The 21461-nt window shown below is 33.6% G+C and overlaps 2 protein-coding genes across 4 annotated transcripts in view; one reads left to right on the top strand and one right to left on the bottom strand.

The window, feature by feature from the left end:
• LOC111697350 (sodium-coupled monocarboxylate transporter 2) overlaps window positions 1-21440 on the top strand; it is a 31607-nt gene extending 10167 nt beyond the window's left edge. Inside the window, exons 6-20 of one of the 2 annotated variants that reach the window (XM_023467330.1) lie at window positions 148-281; window positions 1905-2022; window positions 3365-3541; window positions 3806-3888; window positions 4749-4771; window positions 5072-5166; window positions 5649-5843; window positions 6623-6734; window positions 8037-8104; window positions 8525-8598; window positions 9188-9279; window positions 9452-9479; window positions 19042-19263; window positions 20049-20203; window positions 20854-21440. In XM_023467330.1, coding sequence (XP_023323098.1) covers window positions 148-281; window positions 1905-2022; window positions 3365-3541; window positions 3806-3888; window positions 4749-4771; window positions 5072-5166; window positions 5649-5843; window positions 6623-6734; window positions 8037-8104; window positions 8525-8598; window positions 9188-9279; window positions 9452-9479; window positions 19042-19263; window positions 20049-20203; window positions 20854-20927 — 1650 coding nt within the window. In that variant the 3' untranslated portion in view covers window positions 20928-21440. The remainder of the gene's footprint in view (window positions 1-147; window positions 282-1904; window positions 2023-3364; window positions 3542-3805; window positions 3889-4748; window positions 4772-5071; window positions 5167-5648; window positions 5844-6622; window positions 6735-8036; window positions 8105-8524; window positions 8599-9187; window positions 9280-9451; window positions 9480-19041; window positions 19264-20048; window positions 20204-20853) is intronic. The other variant, XM_023467331.1, reaches the window with a different exon arrangement.
• LOC111697349 (transient receptor potential protein) lies at window positions 9486-18687 on the bottom strand. 2 transcript variants are annotated; one of them, XM_023467328.1, is made up of 9 exons: window positions 17497-18687; window positions 17031-17247; window positions 16662-16745; window positions 16118-16309; window positions 14888-15034; window positions 14413-14559; window positions 13386-13424; window positions 12774-12911; window positions 9486-12580 (listed from the first exon to the last, which is right to left on the bottom strand). In XM_023467328.1, exons 2-9 carry the CDS (start codon window positions 17189-17191, stop codon window positions 9631-9633), a joined length of 3858 nt encoding a protein of 1285 aa, XP_023323096.1. In that variant the 5' UTR covers window positions 17192-17247; window positions 17497-18687; the 3' UTR covers window positions 9486-9630. The 2 variants fall into 2 exon arrangements, with proteins under 2 accessions (XP_023323096.1, XP_023323097.1); XM_023467329.1 differs by having other exon boundaries at window positions 17031-17241.
• Window positions 21441-21461: the final 21 nt, after the last annotated feature.

Genomic DNA, 21461 nt, shown 5'->3' with positions numbered 1-21461 from the left:
TTTTAATATTGAAAATTGAAACCTTCGGCCGCTGTTTCTTTAGAAATGTTAAAGTTGTACTTGTTAACAGTGTGCAGCTTAAGGTGAAGTTCCAGATCCTTCGAGAATAGTATAAGAACTGGTTGAGTTAATTATTCTAATATTTAGATGCATCTGACCAGTGTTTATGAGTACCTAGAGCTAAGATACAGCTCTAGGTTGGTGAGAAGACTGGGATCCTTAACCTTCATTGTAACAATCATTCTTTATCTAGGAGTAGCACTGTATGCACCATGTATCAGGTAAACTTCAAAAATAATTTCTTTAAAATTCAAAAACATAAGAAAATTTCTAATTTAATGCTATTTCAATAGTTTATTTGACAGTTTGTCTAGCTAAAGACAATCCCAAAAAACGTTATGGTTCCAATTTCACTGTAGGTCAGGGCCAGGGGGGGGGGTATGTTGTTATTGTTTGCAATGAACTTTAAAATATACTCTCAGATAAAAAAAAATTATGAAAAAAAATAAAGTATGTTTTTATTTCAATTATTAAAACAACGTATTTATTTTGTATTGAAAGAGAAATGAATTTATAATAAAAAAACAGGAAAAAGAAAATAAATTATCAAGATTAAAACGTAATTATGTTCATCATAAAAAAGGAAAAAGTTAATACTGTTAATTTTTTTCTTCAATTATTTCACGAATAAAGCATGTTATATTCTATGTGTGAACTATTATACACAGAATATAGAGGCATTTTTCTGCAAACTGTACACTGTATTTACTATATGCTTAAAACATAAGTCACCATAAGGATTAACTGAACATAATTTATGTAAAAAGTTTATGTTGTTACTAGAGTCTTATATTTTGTGGGTAACCCTGTATAAAATATGAAACCTTAATTCGGATTATAATCCTTATCGTCCCAATCCTCCATCTTAATCACTTAATTTATAAACGGAAGAGATATCACATCAACTAAAACAGATTTCTATTGGTATACATAATCACTGATCAAGGGTTGATAACAGAGATAAGAGAATACAGAGATCTATTAAAGGTTAGACAATGCAATATTTTCCACAGCCGGTTCCGTTGTGTACAACTGGAGTACACGACCAATAAACAGACGTCTGTATTTAGGAATATTTAAGGATCCTTTGGACACGAAATACAAAACAGCCTAAATTTATGAAATTTATGTTTTATGTCAAAAGTTAGAGTATTTCTCTAAAATTTCTAAAACTTATCCCCTGAATGGGTATTATATGCAAATAGTGGCCGTTAGATGGCAGTCAAAAATCTTTCGTGGAAATGTAGCATAGCCTGCCGGGATATCTATAACCCTCCTTAGACTATCTCGTGAGAGCTTATGAGCAGTCTGTGTATATCTAGCCTGTGATTCAGACTTTTCAATTTGTAACGAGATATTTTTACAAATGAATTATAGTTAGGGAAGGATTCACCTAGAAACAGAAACATTACGAGATAAATATCAAAAATCCAAACTCGTTATTAAAAGAAATTAAGCTTTTGCAACAAACCCAAATTTTCTAATCCCTATATCTTTGCAACCCAATGTTATAATGCTTTGATATTTCAAACTTAGACTATTTCACCTTACAGCATGTATAGTTTGATATATCAAAGGTTATGACATCGTGTTGCTTAGACATAGGGATTAGAAAATTAGAGTTTGTGAAAAAAAAACTCAATTCCTTTCATAACTAAACCCTTGGCCAGGTGTTTTTATCATGGTTTTATACCCAATCTCTTTCCACTTTCCACATTATCTTATTCAAATAAAACCTTTATCATAGCATCTGAACGGTTTATCATACCTTATTACATATTAAATCAACAAGCCGGGAAGATAAAGTGAGGATTATAAAAATTAATGTATATATTTTTATAAAGTTTATCCTTGATGACTGGTGGACCTGTCTGGGCATTTATAATCGGTTCCGGACTATTCTCAGTTCTCGTTACAGCATTCGGCGGCCTTAGAACAGTCGTCTGGACGGACGCATGGCAGGTAAAGGCCTTTCCGAGGTCAAAACTTGTGTATTGGTAATCCATGGATTAAGTTAAGTAGTACTGAAAGTGACAAATCAAGCACTTTTTGTCCACATTTATAAATGGATATAGAAATATTAGAAGAAACCACCAAAAGTCAATACAAAGATAAGGTTTTTACATTTTTCATTGTAATAAACATCACATTTTTCATTAATATCAACATCACATTGTTCATTGTAATAAACATCACATTGTTCATTAATATCAACATCACATTGTTCATTGTTATCAACATCACATTGTTCGTTGTAATTAACATCACATTGTTCATTGTTATCAACATCACATTGTTTATTGTTATCAACATCACATTTGTTATCAACATCACATTATTCATTGTTATCAACATCACATTGTTCGTTGTAATTAACATCACATTGTTTATTGTTATCAACATCACATTGTTCATTGTTATCAACATCACATTATTCATTGTAATCAACATCAAATTGTTCATTGTTATCTACATCGCATTGCTCATTGTTATCAACATCAGATTTCTCTTTGTTATCAACATCAGATTGCTCTTTGTTATCAACATCACATTGTTCATTGTTATCAACATCACATTGTTCATTGTAATCAACATCACATTGTTCATTGTATTTCACAATGCATTGTTCATTGTAATGCTTAAACACTATTCCCCAAGAATTGAGAAGGATATGTAATATATCGAAATATATATTTGTTCTGAGTTCCATCAAGTTTTTATTGAAGTAGTTAAAACTCTTTTCCTCAATTGGGAATAGTTACAATAATATATTGTTTATTGTAATCAACATCGCGTTATTTAATGTTCAATAAAATAAACGCCACTTTGTTTATTGTAATCAACATCATGCGTTCTTAATTTTTATCAACGTCACATTCTTCACTGAAATCAATATCGCGTTGTTTATTGTGTAATCAACAGCGCTTTGTTCATTGAAATCAACATAACATTGTTAATAATCAACAACACGATGTTCATTGTAACCAACATAGTTCATTGTCCATCGTTTTTTGTAGTCAACGTCACATTGTTCATTGTAATTAACATCCCTGGATACATTGAAACCAACAATAGATTATTCATTGTAATGAACAATTTATTGTTGATATTGAAATCAACAATACATTGACCATTGTAACCAACATCACATTGTTCATATATTGTAATCAACATCACATTGTTCATATATTGTAATCAACATAAGATGGTTTATTTGATCTCGGTGTTGAGGAAACTAAATAATTGGATAAAAATATTTCCAAAAATGTATTTCATTTAATCAATGAGTAATATATCTGTTTAGGCTGGAATAATGATCGCAGGATTGATCGGAATGATAGTTCTGGGGTTGAGGACGGATCCTGATGGATTTAGCGGAGCGTGGTTCAATTCTGTCTCCAGGGGTAGGATACAGCTGGCAGATTGGTCTACAGACCCAACCCAGAGAACATCAACCCTTAGTATTTTCTTCGGGCAGCTAATTCAGGAAGAGATTTAAACATTCAAACAATAAAATTATCCATAAAAATTTCTGCAGATGCTATGAAGAAATGTTTAGAATATAACACCATTTAAAGCTAGACATGCTTTTCATATTATTAGTCAGAACAAGGTTTAAAGGGTAGTATGACGAAAAATCCCACTCTTTAATGGGAGGGTTGCTTGAAATTGAAACGATGGTCCTCTAATTGCGCAGTAAAAATATGTTTAAAAACACATAACAAGTTTAAATTTTCTCCCTGAAATTCAGTGGGGAACTATTTTCTCCTGTCACCAAACCCAAGTACAAAGATTCTGCTCAACAAAATCAATCTCTACTGCACGTTGGTAAGCACAGAGTTTTTTTCAGTTACTTCTGTTCTAAAAATGTGTTAAATTTTTTGTTTTCGGGAGTGTAAGAAGGGGATTTATTTTGTCCAAAAAAACCTTTATCTTTATTTTAAATTCAAATGCATAGTTTAAAGACTCCCGTTTAGGTTCTCAGCATTTGAAATTCTTTTCTCCAAATGTGAATAAACAATTTTCGTTATACAAAATATACATGGTTTAGAAACTGGATTGAATCAACAGAAAGAAAAAAGTAAAAATATTTTTAAGATTAATTTTTAGTAAATGCTGGGTTATTTTTAATCTTAAAATGTTGAGATATGAATTAAGATATAAAAGAAGTGAAAAAGAACAATGTAATTTTGCAGACCGCTTTTAAAGCACCTTGAAAGGATTTTTATTTTAAAAAAGAAATTAATCTGTTACATATTATTTCCGACTGTTACACTAACATTCTAACATTTACTTTCTGTCACTGTAAATATTTGTATATCCATGACAATTACCACAATTTTTAGTTGATATACTTTTTTTAACATTCTTTTTGGAGAAAAAAAATTACAGAAAAAAGCAAGGAAGGTAGACTAGGAACCGCCATATCTGATACGTCATTTCTGTGTACTCTATCAGGGGATTATTCATTTGGTGTACCGTCCCGTCTATAGTCTGTACGGTAAAACGTAATGCATATATGTACTGCATTACTTGCTCTAGATGCCTATATAACTGTAAGTTGACTCGGTAAGGAACTTCAAATGAACCGGAGTTTTCAGTAGCCAACAGTAATGCAGTGCCATTAACAAAATAAACAAGGAAAACAAAAAATTTAAACAGTTTTTTATTATGTTTTTTTTCTTTAGGTCCCTAGCTGTGAATCTTTTAGGTTAAGAAAATATTCGCTTTTTAACTTTTAACCAATCATAAAAATATATTGAATTCTCCTAAACTAAAGTAAATTTGATTTTAGATTTTAAACTGACAGTTTTTCCGACGAAACTATGTTTCCTGAAGAGTTAATAATATTTTGTTTATAAAATGAAACATAAACAAGATGGCTTTCTCACTTACGAGGTCGGATAGATGTACCAGTAATTCAGGGTAAAAATAATTTTTACTAATGTCTACATTTCAATACAATTTACTAAATATGTTAAACCCAACATACGAATATAAATCTTGTCAGTAATCTGGATAATCAACCTGGGTGCAATACTAGCTGGGCTGGTCATCTTTAATACATTCAGGGACTGTGATCCACTCACTACAGGACAAATTCAGGGAATCAACAATATTTTTTTATAAATATTTCTTTTTTTAAAGTGACCCACCATCAATTTAAGTAACTGTGATACATGCTAGATTCACAACGGTACCCGTCAGCTATTTATTGAAAAAGAAATGAGAAGTTTATTATCGCTTTTCTTTCTTAAAAAGTAAAAATTCTCTTAAAATTTGACACTTATCTCCGCTTCAAAAACCTGTAAGTCCCTGTTAAAGAGATCCACCAATGATGGAAATAATAATATTAAACAGGGATAACTTTTTTATAAGATAAGAGGATTCAGGGTACAATTATATAACTTACACACAACTCTTTAAATTCAAGATCACCTAAAATACCATCTAATTTACTTTAAAAATCTTCAAAATTCTTATTATTGAATCCAAAGATTTTGAAAGGTAAGTTATTGGATTGCTTTTAAACAGAGGATTAGAATTAAAATAGTTTTTATTTCAAGTATTATTTTGTTGTTCTTTAGAAAACGGATTCTATCGCGACATATTTTGTACAAAAGTTTCTAATTCCTGTGCACGGCCTCGGAGGTCTCTTCCTTGGAGCTCTGGTCTCTGGTGCTCTATCATCTGTATCCTCTGGACTCAACTCCCTGGCCTCCGTCCTCTGGGAGGATTTCTTATCCCAGAGCAATTGGGCAATTAACCTGACAGAGGCTAAGGTATAAAAAAGACATTTTTCTTGAAAAGAACTGTCAACCAAATTGTGTGTGGCCCTTAGAAGAGTTGCATGCCTGATTCATAACGGTATCCTTTACTTACCTGTATCAGAGAAATAGTCGTTTTTCAATTTTCCTTTCTGTTTCTGCAGCATGAACCAACAATTCAAATTATCAACTTTCAGATAGCAAAACAAGGAAATCTTCTTCATTTTTACTTATTATAGGGCACCGTTACGAATCCAAAATGCCTCCCAATAAATGAAGTCAATATGCCAGTTCATTAAAAAAACTAATACAAACCCTCCTTAAATAATAAAAGCCTTACTATTTATAACCATTCGTGCTTGACTCGGGCGTTAATCATTTAGAATAGGAGTTTACTTCTGAGCCTCCTTCCCCCTTCATAAATATAACATTAATGTATTTAAAAATGTTTATGCATAAAAAGAATTTCAAAGCTACCCTTACAATGATTGAATGAATTCTCAAAAGTTCTTAGGTTGGAATTTATGAAAAGAGATATATAGTTGAACTAGACGCTGCTAATTCTACAACAAGAAATTGAGATAGCCGTAGTTCAACTTTTTTTGCTTGCTTGCTATCAATAAAATTCTCCCCTCTTTGAATAAGTAAATGTTTTTACGCAATGGAAAAATAATGTCTGTAAAGAACCGAGAATTGTAGAATAAAAGAAATTGAGTTTTTTGCCACAAAGATAAAGCAAAAATATAGAGATTAGAAAGTCAAAGTTTGTTGTAATTTAACTCAATTCATTTCAGAAGGTTGCAATAACCCGATGCCTGGCGTCTGGGTTCGGATTGATATCAACAGGGTTAGCTCTAGGTTTCTCCAGGCTAGATGGAATACTCAAAGTTGCAGCAACTTCTATAGGTTAGTATGTAATAAATACAGTTCCTGATCATATAATTATACATTTGAACATACCTAGATAAATTATGTTAGACATTGTCAGTAAATCTAAATGCATTTATCTTGAACTACGCAAAACTTGTAATGCGATTAGATTAGCTAAGTATTGTGAGCAGCTTAACTACAATAATATATATCTGCGCAAATCCTGTAAATATGTATATTAACTTAATATGTAACATAGATTTCTAAATAAACATTAGTTGCAATAGACTCCAATTGGTTATGGTGATAGAGTAATTGCTTCTTGTTTTAACGTACAAGTTGATGAGATTGTGCCCATAGGTTTGGCATTGATAGTTTCCTAGCTTGTGTCAGTGTTGACATTCATGGCTGACGAGATCGTGCCATATTGGTTTGGCATTGATAGTTTACTAGCTTGTGTCCGTGTTGACATTCATAGCTGACGAGATCGTGCCATATTGGGTTGGCATTGATAGTTTACTAGCTTGTGTCCGTGTTGACATTCATAGCATACGAGATCGTGCATTGATAGTTTACTAGCTTGTGTCCGTGTTGACATTCATAGCTGATGAGATCGTGCCATATTGGTTTGGCATTGATAGTTTACTAGCTTGTGTCCGTGTTGACATTCATAGCTGATGAGATCGTGCCATATTGGTTTGGCATTGATAGTTTACTAGCTTGTGTCCATGTTGACATTGAAAGCTTATTAGCTTGTGTCCGTGTTGACATTGATATCTAACGAGTTGCAGCTGGATTGATACAGGTCTGAGAACAGTTTTAGGAGTAAGTCATTTACTTCAAGTATATCTCTAGGGTTCTCCAGGCTAGATAGAATACTCAAGGTTGAAGCAACCTCTATAGGTTAGTATATCCCATGGCTTCTCCGGGCTAGACGGAATTCTCAAGGTTGAAGCAATCTCTATAGGTTAGTATATCTCTAGGTTTCTCCGGGCTAGACGGAATACTCAAGGTTGCAGCAACTTCTAATGGTTAGATTATATATATCTTCACCCAAATATGGTCTCAAACATTTTTGTTCTTTACAATTTTTTTGCCTTATCTTTTCTCTCGATGGAAGACGACCTCCTTTGTTTGAGGGATAAGCTAACTGTCTTCTGTTACCAAGGGTCCCAAGGGGGGACTAAATTAACATTTTAAAGTTACATCTCTGTTAAGTACTACAGTTAGGCCCACAAGGAGATGGTTCATTTGGTGTACCATCCCGTTCTGCCACCTGTATGTGTGCATATAGTATACATACATATACTTTTAGTTATGAATTCTTAACCATTGAAGGAATGCTGTCAGGACCTCTTCTCTCGATCTTTCTTCTTGGATACTTTTTACCCTTCACCAATAAAATAGTAAGTATCTTGGTTAATTTTATGAAAAATACGCTTAGCAAGGGGGTACTCAGAAATGTGTTCAGGGGACTTCATTTTTTTTTTCTTTTTAGGGCAGTGGGGGGGANATCCATTCCAGGGACGCTGAGCCCCCATAGCCCCCCCCCATACTTAAACTGGTACAGATGAGATTAAATTCAAAATACTAAGTCAAAATCATAGCACTATCCAATTTTTTCATAGTACGTAAAACATCATGCCTTGATTATGGCATTTCACGACTTTTTGTGTGTCTAAAATGCAATTTATTTGTCGGGTTAATTTAATCTATTAACACTATAATCAGGCTGGGAATAGTAATTTAAAGGAAATTCATCTCCCAGTCTATACATAGATTCTTCCCCCCCCCACACACCGTTTTTTAAAGGGTTAACTGTTTAGGGTGCAAGTGTAGGTATAGTGGTGGGGAATGGAGTAACTATATGGGTAGCTGTTGGAGCTCTTTTCCTAACTAAGTAAGTAGAAGATTTTTTAATAAGTTTTGAAATTAGTTTTTCTAACAAGTATGTAGATATTTTTTGTTATGAAATAGTTAAATCAACTTTTCCTCAACGTGCTAACTAATACTATAATTTTTACTAATCCCTGTATTTTTAAAACCTGATGGCGTAAACTTTTGATATTTCAAATTTTGTATCCAAAAGAATTCATTGTTTGAGACATCTGGTTACAATCTTTAAGTAGTTGAAGAATGAAAGGAGTATAGTAGATGAATTAGTCATTAAATTATTTCTTTTTTTGGCACTACTATTTTTATCATATGTTTCTGTAAAATGACTGACCGGATAGTGGGAAACTGGTTTCCGCTGTATTTCTATTTGAGAATAAGATTACAGTGATATTGCAAATACAAGATGTACTCCCGACACTAACAATCATTAATATTACATGTCGTAGTTTATAAAAAATAAGAATTATTTAAAGTGAGAACTAATAGTTGATTTACTTCTCTAGTGTAGCTATGCACTAGAGAAGTAATTGAAACCTAGTTAAACTAGTTCTCGCTTTTAATTAAATTTGACCTCAGAAGAAATATCTGTTCAGGGGAATAAGACGACCTGTGCTTGAGACTAGTATTGAAGGTTGCGACCAGGATGTATTTCTACAACTTCACACTAATTCCTCTTCATCGTTAGGTAATATCACTTTTTGTATTTTAGATTATAATCTATATAATAAAACAAGATATTCATATATAAATGTTGCGTATAGCCGACTGGACCGATTTTTTCAAATACATTTTTTTCAACATTTTTTTCATTTTTTAATAAAAAGAATAAAACCAGTAAATAATCACATTATTTTCAGTGGAGTCGGTTACCTCCAATGAATTTAGGTAAATATGAGATATTATTTTTATGTACAGAAACTTTAATCTAAACCATTAAATATAGATTGGCTACATACTCAGGCCAGCTTTAATGTAGATGATGTAGATGTATTGCTAGATTTTTTTATAGAAGATTAATATTGATTTCTTGGATGATTTAGATCCATCCTGTTCTCTTTTGTCCAGAAACTGCAGATTTACCTTCAGGATCAAACTTTCCTTTCGGCTCTTCAGCTGTAGCTGTTTTGGGAACTGCTGCTACAGCAGCTGGACTTTTAGGTTTAGCTTCTTCTTCTTTCGGTCTCTCCGTTGATGCTTTAGCTGGAGATTTTTCTGCAGCCTTTATTTCAGTTGTAGTTTCAGCGGGTAGTTTTTCAGGAGTAGCTGGAGGTCCTTCTTTATGTGGAGTAATCTGCTCAGTTTTTGGTGTTGGTAGAGGACTTTTTGGAGGTTGAGGGGTAGAGGAGGTCGCTGGAGAACTAGGAGGAATTGGGCTTCCAAGGGCTGATGGTGTAGATGCAGTAGCAGCAGAAAATGGTGTTAATGTGGCAGAAGGTGAGGATGGAGGCTTAGGAGTTGCTGCACTTGCTGAGGTGGTAGATGGGGAAGCTGGAGGCTTTATAGTTTCTGCACTTGGAGAAGGGATTGAGGGGGTAGATGGAGAGGTTGGAGGTTTACCAGCTGCTGCCTTTGCAGAGGGGGTAGAGGGAGCAGATGGTTTGGGTGAAGCTGCAGGGGTTTTAAGTGAAGGGTCATCCGATGGATCTATTACAGATCCTTGATGAGAAGGTGGAATAATCTTTACTTTAAGTTCATCTGGTTCAAATCCTTGATTTACCACACCTCCGCTTGATTTAGCTGGAGACTTTGCTGGGGCATCAATTATTTTTTCTAGATCAGCAGCAGTTTTATCGATCTGCAGATCACCATCTAAGGATGTAGAGTCCATAGATTTAGCCTTTTCAATAACTAGTTTTCTTAAACTATCTCTATTTTTTGCTTTATTAGCAGAATCTTCAGATGTTACTGTAGTTTCAGGACCCTTATATTTTGAATTATAATCATCAAGAGCAGTTCTGAATTTAGCATAAGCTCGTCTTGCTGCAGGAGCATAATCTGACAAATGAGGGTTAAATGCAACCAGCTCTTCAGAATTCAGTCTTGTCAGTACCATCTTAATTTCTTGTTGAGAGCTTCCTCTTTGCAACAAAGATCTCTTGAGGGAGCTTCTGTGCTTCCTGATGGATGCTTGGTGACTTCCAATTTGATCTCTTCTTATGGATCCAGCCTCTCTTCTAAGAGAATCTCTGTTTACTTTTTCACCTTTCTTTTTCTTGTCATTTATAATTTTGGCAAATCTTTTAAATACATCTTTGGGTTTCTCCTCTTGGCTTGCAGTAAAGAAGGCTTCCATTACTCCTTCAACTCCCTGAGTTATGTTGAAACCTTTCTGAATTTGCCTTTCCATATTCTTAGACTTTCTTCCAACAACACCAGCACCCCTTTTCGTGTTTGGTACAACCATGTTGTTATTCTTCAAAATATCTAATAGCTCGTATTTAAAGGAGTTTATATCCTGTCGGACTTCCTGAATATCATCCTCAGTTATGCTAAAATCTTCAGATTTTCTTTGCTCATTAGTGATGTATCTACGTATAACAAACTTCATAACGTTATGGTATCTTTCATTGGCTTCCTCAGTATCTTGTTCAGTGAACAGTTTCTTTCCTATTTTTCTGCAGCATAAAATCCTGATGATTGACTTAGGACTTGGAATAAGATTAAATGGTGGTGGTACAGTGCTGCCAGAATCAAAGTATGACATCCATAATTTGCTTCTTGAAAATTTCCACTCTGTGTCTGATCTTTCGAATATGATTTGGTAGGAGTTTGACATCATGGCAATGAGCATGTTTATCAGTACAATAAGATTGCAAATGGAATAGCTTCCAAACATAAGAAGTCCCCAGAATCTTGTGAATTCTTTTATTCCCGTCAGTTCAAAATCGCCCAAGTCAACAAGACCAAAGCTGGCCCAGAAAAGAGACTGAGATGTTTCCCAAAGATTTGCAAATCTTCTCCAACTGACACAAGAATCAGGCTCATTTTCAAAATCTGGAAGTCCCCCGGGCAAACTGTAACATTTCTGTCTTTCCAAGTCAGCATAGTAGCAAAGCAATTGATTCATACCACATCCGAAAGCAAATACAACAAGGATATAGAGAAACATCCATTTACAGATGTCAATTACCATCTTTCCCAACGCAATTTGCAATGGTCCAAGATACGGATTGATGGAGAGAATATGAACAAGTTTAAGGTATGATGATATCATACCTGCAGCAAACATGGCTTCTGCAAGGAGCTGTGGTTCAAATGTGTTCCATGAATCTTTTGTTGTCCAAATAAGTTCCGGGTCCACACCATCCCATTGTTCTTTCTGCACTAACAACCAGGCTAATCCTCTTAATCCAATCCAGGCCATAAAAGCGCCATAACTTGATATGTCAGCAAAGTTCCAAAGATCACTAAGATAATCAATCAACCCATCCTGCCAGAGCTTTTTAATCTCAGTCCACATCAAACCTTGAACCCAAACTATAATCAGCATCTCGATATAATGGGGTAGACTTCCGCGTTCATATTTTATCCAATCCGCTTGTGTTTTCTCAAACAATTCAACCCCTGGGAATAACCAAATTAGAATTGATAAAACCACATGTTCAATCCTCTGGGATGCTAGAGCAAGTAGGAACAGGAAGAAAAGATAAGATGCAGAGTGAGAAACGAACTTTACAAATGGATTCCGCATGAATTTCCCCCCGGGGGAATGGGGAGCCATGATATAGATAATGCTATTGATTGGGAACATGCATGCAAGTTTAATCAAATCTGTTATTTGAGAGAAAATATTTTTTCTTCTAAACCCTGGCAATCCTTCATACCATATTGATGCCAGCAACTGCTGTACACTGGGATGAGCAACAAAATCTTTCTGTTTGTATTGAACAGCAAGTTTTAATCTATCCAGGGTTTGAAAATCTCCTATTTGCCAGGGCGCTCCCTCAGGATTATGATTGAGAATCACCTCAAGTTCATATGAAGTCCTGTAATTAAAGATAACAGTTTTCAATAGATAATTAAATGGAAAAAATTATTTACGTACATAAAGAAAAAATGTCTTTTATTCAAAAGATGAGAAATCTTTAAAACTAAATACTTATAAACTAAAGTTTAAATTGGAGAACTTGATTTGAATATCTGTTTACCGAGAAAATAATTAAATATTTTTTAAATTACCTTGTTTGATCCACTAGACCAGTGACAAACTCTTGAACTTGTTTCCTCAGTTTGATATATTCATCCCGGAACTGAGATTCAGCTCTAGCCAACCTTTTCAGCTCGTCAGACAGCTGGAAGGCTGTTAGAACAGGATCCCTTCAAAAGCATCATTTTCAATTAGATATAAATACAGTTATTTTCATTCAAACAATAGTAAAACTAAATAGAAAGGAATTCAGCCTTTGCCACAAATTCAAATTTATTATCCATAAATCTTTGCAACCGGTTGCAGTGTACACCATTTAGTTTATCTGATCCACCATAATTTATGGTTCGAAATGTCTAAGGTATACGACATTATGGTTGTAAAGATAATTAGATTAGAAAACCAGAGTTTGTTGCAAAGACTCAATTACGTTGAATACATTTTTTTACTTTATTAGCATACTCGTACAACTTAGAATGTTCTCTTTATTTTCCGTAGCTCCCCCCCCCCATGCTTTAAAGTGAGAGCAATTTTCCAGTGTTGAGCCATTGCTCCAAGGCTCAACACTGTATTCGCAGTGAGTCGTTCAATGACAAAAATCAAACTCTTGAAAAATAGTTCTTAATGAAGAATTTGATATTTACCTGGAGCTCAAACTTATAAGGGAAGGAGAAGATAAAGCCCTAAAATAAAAAAAACGTATATTAACTAATCAAAGTCAATTATATCCCACATGGTAAAAGATGTTTTTATAAAGTATAAGTACACGATAAGTAAATAAATTTTTTTTCTTCGCTCGCGAAAATGCGAAAATTTTCGCTTTTCCCGCGATATTTCGCTTCAATCTCTTTCGCGAAAAAATGCAAAATTTTCGTGAAATATAAAATGCGAAAATTTCGCGGGAAAATGCGAAAATTTTGCAAAAAAAGCTAAAATTTCGTGAAAAAATGCGAAAATTTCGCATTTTTCTTTTTTGTAATTGCCTGGCTCATAATCACGGTTTAACGTATGTATTAAAGTAAGTAAAGTAAGTAAAGGAAGAAAAATTATTTATATCACATAATAAAGCTTCAAATATTGAGCTATAAGAGCAGAGAATTCCACAAGTTCTTTTGAGCAATAATTTGTTGAAGCTATAAAACTCATGGTGTTTCCAAAATTTTCGCATTTTTGCGATATTTTTTCCGCAAAATTTTGCTTCGTTTTCGCTTCATTTAATTTCGCGAAATGCGACAGAAAATTTTCGCATTTTTTCGCGAACGTTTCGTTCGCTGGAAACCCTACGGCGGGGCCTCACATGACCACTGGGAAGGTTTATGGATGATCAAAATTTTAAAAATAAGTCTCCAACAAAATTGGATTTTCATTATATTCGGAAAATTCACGAACTTATTTTTGTTGTTTTACAAGTTTACAAAGAGAAGATGTTCACAATTGAAATAGAAGATGGGCGCGAAGCGTCCTGAAAGCCTAGTAATCAAATTTCAGTAATTAAAAAAAAACTCCCTGCAGCGCCATCTATGCTCTAAAATTACATCTTTTTGGAGATTATTTTTTATGGAAGGGAAGGAAATCCAAAAGATTTGAACAGGGACAGAATAAAAAATTGGAATTACATACACCCCTGTACATTTGTAAAACTAATTGCTTAATCTTTAAATGTTAAATTACCGGTAAGCATTTATTCTGGCCAAGGAGAACTTAAGAGAATCATCAGCTGAACCAATCACACATTCATCACAGGAACATTTAACATTATGGGGCATTGGTATAGTTGCTCCTCGGTCCAACAACATCTTTAATATCTCAAAATTGTTCCTGAATACATTAAATGTCTTAATTATAATAATTTAAATCATCTTGGATAGCTATCTAACTGTAAGGGGTGTATAAAGAATTGAAATCTAAACAAAAATCGCAGAATCAAAATCTTCCTGACAGAAACAATCTCTAGAACTGACGAGGGTCAACCCAGACCGAAATATATTTTCAATAAATGTAGAATTAACGTCTACTTTTTTTACTTTCGGTCCATCACCATCCCTGAATTTTAAATAGTTTTAAGATGTTTCTCAATCATCATGTTTCAATAATTCAAAATATAATTTTAAAAATAATTTAGTCAATTCTAAAAACATGTTTTCACCTGTGAGCTGCCAATATAAGAGGTGTAATATCAGCAGTAAAGTTAGCAACTGATGTATCCATAATCTCCCAGGAGTAGGGTTGTCCTTCCTTCACGTTCTCTTCTTCATATCTCAGCAACATTTCAACACCATCAACAAAATCCTCCCTTAACATCAATTATGGTTTAAAACTTATCCAATGGAATATTTTCATCAGTTTCCTAAAACTTGAATCTATACTCAATGAATCATGTACGTGAAGGTGTCCACAAATGATTATTAATTTTGAAAAATGGTGTGCGCGATGAGCGACTTAACTTTTTCCATACTATAACATACAGGGAGTAATTCCTGAACGTTTTATGTCAACATATCTTAAATTCTATTAGATCGCCTCTAAAATTTCAAAACTGCTAAAGAAGGTATTTTTTTTGGGGGTGGGGGAATTATCATATTACATATAGGCGATTATTGCAATATAATGAAGACGATTTTTTTATTTAAGCTTTAATTGTTAACAAGTTTTTTTCAAATCACAAGTTTACAAGTAATTAAAGAGAAGCCTTTTTAATTGACAGCTTCTCTCCGTTTCCATGTTTTTGTATATCTGTTCTGTTTAAAAGCTTGATACAAATAACAAATTTAAATCGTAAATCATCTTCACTATATTGATAAAATCGCCTACCACCGTATCAATTTCTTTATTTTCAATCAAGAAATTAATATCCGTTGGAACTTTTGAAAAAAGTAAAAAAAAATAAATGAGCTAGGTCATTTAGAAAAATACACTTTTTGGATTTAATATGTTTGGACAATGGAGAAAAAATATTATATATGACATAATGAATGTTTTTGAGCTATGTAGGGATTCTTCAAACCTTAGCAGCGAATGTATCCTAAATGTTCACGGTGAAAAGCTAATGCGCGCATCTATTTTCAAAAATTGGTCAACTGCGGACAGCTTTATGTACGTAAAAAAGCATCTACCTATTCTCTCATGTGGCATTGGTCAAACCTTGAGCAATATTAGACACTTATAGCATTGATGGTTTCACTAAGCATTTATAGTGGTATCTATAAATTCAAGTATTTTCATTTTCTCAGAGATTCTCAAAGGATTTGCTACAAACTCTGATTTCTTATCCCTATATCTTTAAAAATATCAAAGGTTTACACCATCAGGTAGCAAAGATATAGGAATTAGAAAATCTGACTAAAATCCTTTGTAGCACTACTATTGTCTCCCGTACCTGATCGAAACAAGAAGTGCATCCTTGGGTTTAATCCCCATTTCAAGCAACATCTCCATCATATCCAGGTTCTCATTTTCAACAGATATGATGAGAGCAGATCTACCAAGAGGATCAACACAATTTAGGTCGAAAATATGAGGTCTCTTGGACATTGCCTGGATGATATTCTTCGCAGAGGATACATCTCCTCTACACGCAGTTTATAAAAATTTTTAATTAAAGAAATTATACATTGGGTTCCTTAATATTTTTTTTAATTAACGGGATTGTAAGCGTAAAGTTAAGACGTTGCATGGAGGGTCGCTGCTTGAAATTATGCTTACACTCCCTTAAAGTTTAGATATTTCTATAGGAATCTTTAACTTTGTAACCTTATTTCGCAGACCTTTGATATTTCAAACTGTAATTCTGATGTATGAAATAATCTAAGTTTGAAATGTCAAAGGTTTACAACATCAGGTTGCAGAGATATATAGATCAGAAAATTTTGGTTTTTTGAAAAGACTCAATTCCTTTAGTGAAACTTTCATAGAACTGATTCCTTTCAACGCAGAGTAGAAAACTTTTTTCATCCGGTGTCAGAACCCGTTCTTCTATCGTACTCTGAGTACGGAGCATACCCAGCCTAAACAGGAATACAATTATGCCAGGAACCGGATTTAATGAATTTGAGCTACGCCGTTGAACTACCAACTGCCGGTTCAAATTTGAACCACCGATTCAAATTTAAAGAATCAGAAAGGATGTGTATCGGTTATTTAAATTTGAACCGACGGTAGGCAATTCAGCGACCCCTCAAATTCATTAAATTCGGTCCTTGGAGAAAAAACTTTTGCCTTACCTATAACACTTAGGACAGAGGAAAAGTAATCAAAGTTTTTAAGATTAGCAAAATGAGTAAATTTCCAACCTTTGGTCACGATTAGTAGTGACTTTCTCCGGGTCTGTGCTATCAGAGAACTTGAGTTCAGTCTTCTTCGTCTCCTCGTCCTTCCCGGTCTCCTTGTCCTCGTTCTTCCCCATGTTGGTCACAAGGTTGGCGTTGCTTCCAAACTCCTTATCCTTCTTCATTTTCCAACCTTCATCTAAACTCCTTCTCTTCTCCTCCTCAACCCTAGACCCTGGAACTAATTCAACTTTAATAACTGTTTTCTAAGTATTTTTAGATTCATATAGACTCACAATAATTGATAAAACAATGCACATTGGAAAACTTTGCGTTGACTATAATAAATTGAGTTTTCAGAATCTTTAAATTTTAGTTTTTATTTTGTTTACTCTTGTTTATTAATACTTCTAATTGTTAAGGTGGAATTAAAATCTGTATTTCTTAGATTCCTCAAAATATATATTTATAATTGGTGAATTTAGTATACCTGTTATATAGAGGCAAGCACTGGTCTGAATGAGCTGAAAGGTCTAATGTAAAGATATTAGTTTTCAACTCCTTAGCTTACAATACTTTAAAATCCTCGGTCTGGGGCCGCACCAACTAGTATATAGGGGACCCAACTTCGTAATCTAAACAATTCCAGATATCATAAATAAAGACATTTTAAAGTCAAAATTCTAAAGTAGATTTTTTGAGTGTTATTATAATAGAAAATTAGTGTGTGTAGCCCCTGGTCCCTGGCATGTAATTGTAGGGTTTCATTTTTATTATCACGTGCCTGGGACAGGATAGTTCTTTGATCTTGTAGGGTTTCAAGAGAACCAGGCAGTTCAATTCCAATATGCTGAATAATTTCGGGGGATTTATAAACTAGTCAGCAGTCAGCACCACGTTTTCTTAATCCATTTTTCACACTTCTAAAACTTAATTTGTCCAGGGGGGGCTTACATTTTTTTTCTTTCCAAGGGGACTCCACCCGTTGGGGCCTGAAAACCCCCTGACTACTCAGTCCTCTGTTTCTAGTACACACATAATAGTACACATTTATTGTTACTAACAAATAAACACATAAGCAAAGTATTTAAACCTTCCCTGCAACCAATATTACATTAAATGACCTACCCCTTTCCCAAAATACCAATTTTTTTAATGTGATGCAATGATACTTTTTTAAGCTAAGCTTTGTTTACATTCCTCCCAGAAACAGCAATTTACATTATTTTATGGAAGTTCCTTTATTACTTGTTACAAGCGGAGACAGGTTAAAGTATAGAATGCTGATAGGCAATGTGTACAGGAAAATTGTGCAGTTCCCTCAAAATTTGACGAAAAGGTCAACATAATGTTTATTTTAATTATGAATCAGAATTTAGAGAATAGTTTTTAAGCATTGTTCCATGGTTCCTAAAGGAACTGTAGATTTAATATTTATTTCCTAGAGGGCCCGGCCTACAAGCTTTGTAATATTAAAAAAAGTCAATATTTTAACTTTAAAAGTAAAAGGGACTGGAAAAAATGGCCAGAATTCAAACACTTTACAAGTTAGCAAAACTATAACGACAAAGGTTTAAAGAGTTATACCGTTGTGAGTCGGGCACCCCCCTCTTTACATGACGGGTAAATAAAATGTATTACGTATAACCGGGAAAATAAAATTTATTACGGATAACCACTTAAAGTTTTTGAATTTTGAAAAAATCCATTATCATATACAAAAGTTTTTGTCCAAAAATATTTTTTTTGGGCTCTTCTTTTTACTTTAAAAAGCTTATTTGATAACTATACATGGAGAGTACTAGACACAGTTGAATAAAATGGTAAACAAATATCTAAAATACATTATCCAACTAGAAAGAAACAAATTCTAAATCTGACGATATATCTATAACATATATAAATTTTGTTTATTGTAGTTGTGTGGATTATCTGTATGATGTATCTATAAACATATATAAATAATATGTATTGTAGTTGTGTGGATTATCTGTATGATATATCTATAAACATATATAAATAATATTTATTGTAGTGGTGTGGATTATCTGTACAACATATCTCCGTTCCTGTATCCTGTTCTTGGTTTCATTGTCTCACTAGTTCTTATTATTTTCTTCTCTCTTCTCTCCCTCCCATGCTGGAAACCACGCCCCCCTCCCTCCCACCTCGTCTACACGTACAGGAGGCGGGGCAGAGATACTCCACCCCCTCCTTTAGAAACAGCACAATGGGAGGATCAGGATTCACATTACAGGTAGGGATTGATATCGTGTTAATTTTAAAAAAAACATTCTATCATGTTTTTTCACATTCCAGAGGCTCCACAAGAATCTTAAGCTGCTATTAAATTTTTAAATGTTTACTGATAAAATCGTTTTTGTTTTTATTACTTCAACTCTGACAGAAATTATTAAACTAAATAAAAAACTTGAAAATAAATTGCTTTGCCAAATCCCAGTTTCTTGTGAATCTTCTTGAAGGTCAAAACCCCAAAAATGTTTATACACAAACCAAAAAAATATATTTAAGAGTGTTTACAAGGGGGGGGGGACAAGAGGTAGTGACTCACTCCATGACTCACAATTTTTGCTACAACTTCAATCACAACCTATTAAACCCTTGTTCACTTTGTAATTACGCTTAATAGTCGTCACTTTTTGTGCATATTTAGTGAGACACTCTGTAATAGTGACATTAATATTTTTTTTTAACTCTTGCAATTCTTATAAAGCGACAACATAATACATTTTTAAACAAATACAATTTATGATACCGTTCAGGGTGTCCCATTAAAGATGCCAATTGAAAGAAGGACGTATTTGAACTTTCATTGTTATCTAATATCAAAGTGTCCCATCACGAAAAAAAGATTGCACGCCTTCTAAGCTATTTTTTTTTATTTGAACTCGTCGGTATGCTAAAAATTTGAAATTTTTTTAAATTGTCTTTTCTATTTCAGATCAAAGATCATTTGTCAGAAGTTATGTTTAATGGGACACCCTGTAGATGAAATAAAGTATTAAAGGTTGCAATATTTAGGTGGCCTAGTCCCAGCCTACCCCCGACCTTGAAGAAGCCACGCCCCGGGGATACATATAGGCTGGGGGCGGGGACAGGGAGGACTAGGGCGGGATTTATTAGTGGTTATGAAAACTCCTCCTTCGACAACTGGAGCGATTCAGGGACTGGAAAGAGTAAGTTTTCTTAATAAATGTAACTTCAGTAAAAACTGGTCAAAATTCGTCTTCAAGTCTGGCTCAGAACATTTTTAGAGATATATTAGACATACTCATAACCGTTTAAAATTGTAATATTTGTAGCTGCTGCTACTCTAATTAAAAGATGAAACTAAGTCCGAGTTTCATTCTACTTGTTATTGGTTGTGACTAGGTTAAAAAGAATAAGACTTTAACTCGACCAAGGATTTTTTCAAGTTTATAAGTCTTCTGCTTAAAAATAATTTTAAAGGTTCTATTCAATGATGTCCAAAAATAAAACTATAGTACAGTGACTGCAGTTATACCATATAGAAAATGATTTCTCTCCTCGTACTCTAATTTTCTTATCCATAAAGTAAAAAAAAGGTTTAAACAATTAGGATAAAATATATAGGGATCTAAACAGAANCCCCCCCCCCATATGTTAAATCAGAATCCTTAAACTCTGAAAAACTAAGCAAATTCCGACGCAAACCCTTAAATTACCACTCTTTTACCCACTTTTCCCTGAAAAATAAGATTCATGTTTCAACCATAGATATTTCTATAAAACGTTATTTATAATCTAGCAGTTTTTCCTAAATTTATGCAATGCGATATTTCTTTTTTATCTCAACTTTGTTTAGAGTCGAGTAGTGGATGGTCAACTTTGAAGTCTCATAAAAGTGGGTTTAGTGGATTCTACAGTTCTAGATTATAATTCCTTCAGATTAATGAGGGTGCGAGGGGTTAATGGCAGCTCCATCCAGTGCAGCAACTCCTCTCTCGTTGAAAATTCATAATCAAGCGATTTTATTCTTAACCGTCAAATGGTTTAAAACTTTTAAATAATAGATCAGTTTCAACAATAACGTGTTTTTCATCCAATTTCAAAACTATACTACAAATAGTCAAATATGTTTATCATTAGGCCAGTTTATCAATATTAGCCTAGAATAAGGTTTAAATTTTCATTCTGTAGATTTCAAAAGTCTAAATATTTGTAGAATATGTAAAAAAATGAATCTTGTAATGTTCAAGTAAACCGTGACGCACATTGATGGTAACAGTTCGCGTCACAACAAAAAAGTGAAATTTTCGAAGACATCAGATTTGATTTGTGCTAATTATGCCATTATATTTTTCATACGTTACAACATTTATATTGTACATATGCTAGTCTCTATTATAGTCTGCTTATGCCTAGTCGTTATAACAATAAAATATAAAGTACTATGGTTTCTTTTGTACACAT

The sequence above is a fragment of the Eurytemora carolleeae genome, unplaced genomic scaffold (genome assembly GCF_000591075.1).
Source record: "Eurytemora carolleeae unplaced genomic scaffold, Eaff_2.0 scaffold10, whole genome shotgun sequence".
NCBI lineage: Eukaryota > Metazoa > Arthropoda > Copepoda > Calanoida > Temoridae > Eurytemora > Eurytemora carolleeae.
The sequence above is the reverse complement of the archived record's forward strand: the minus strand, read 5'-3'. Positions and strand labels throughout refer to the sequence as shown.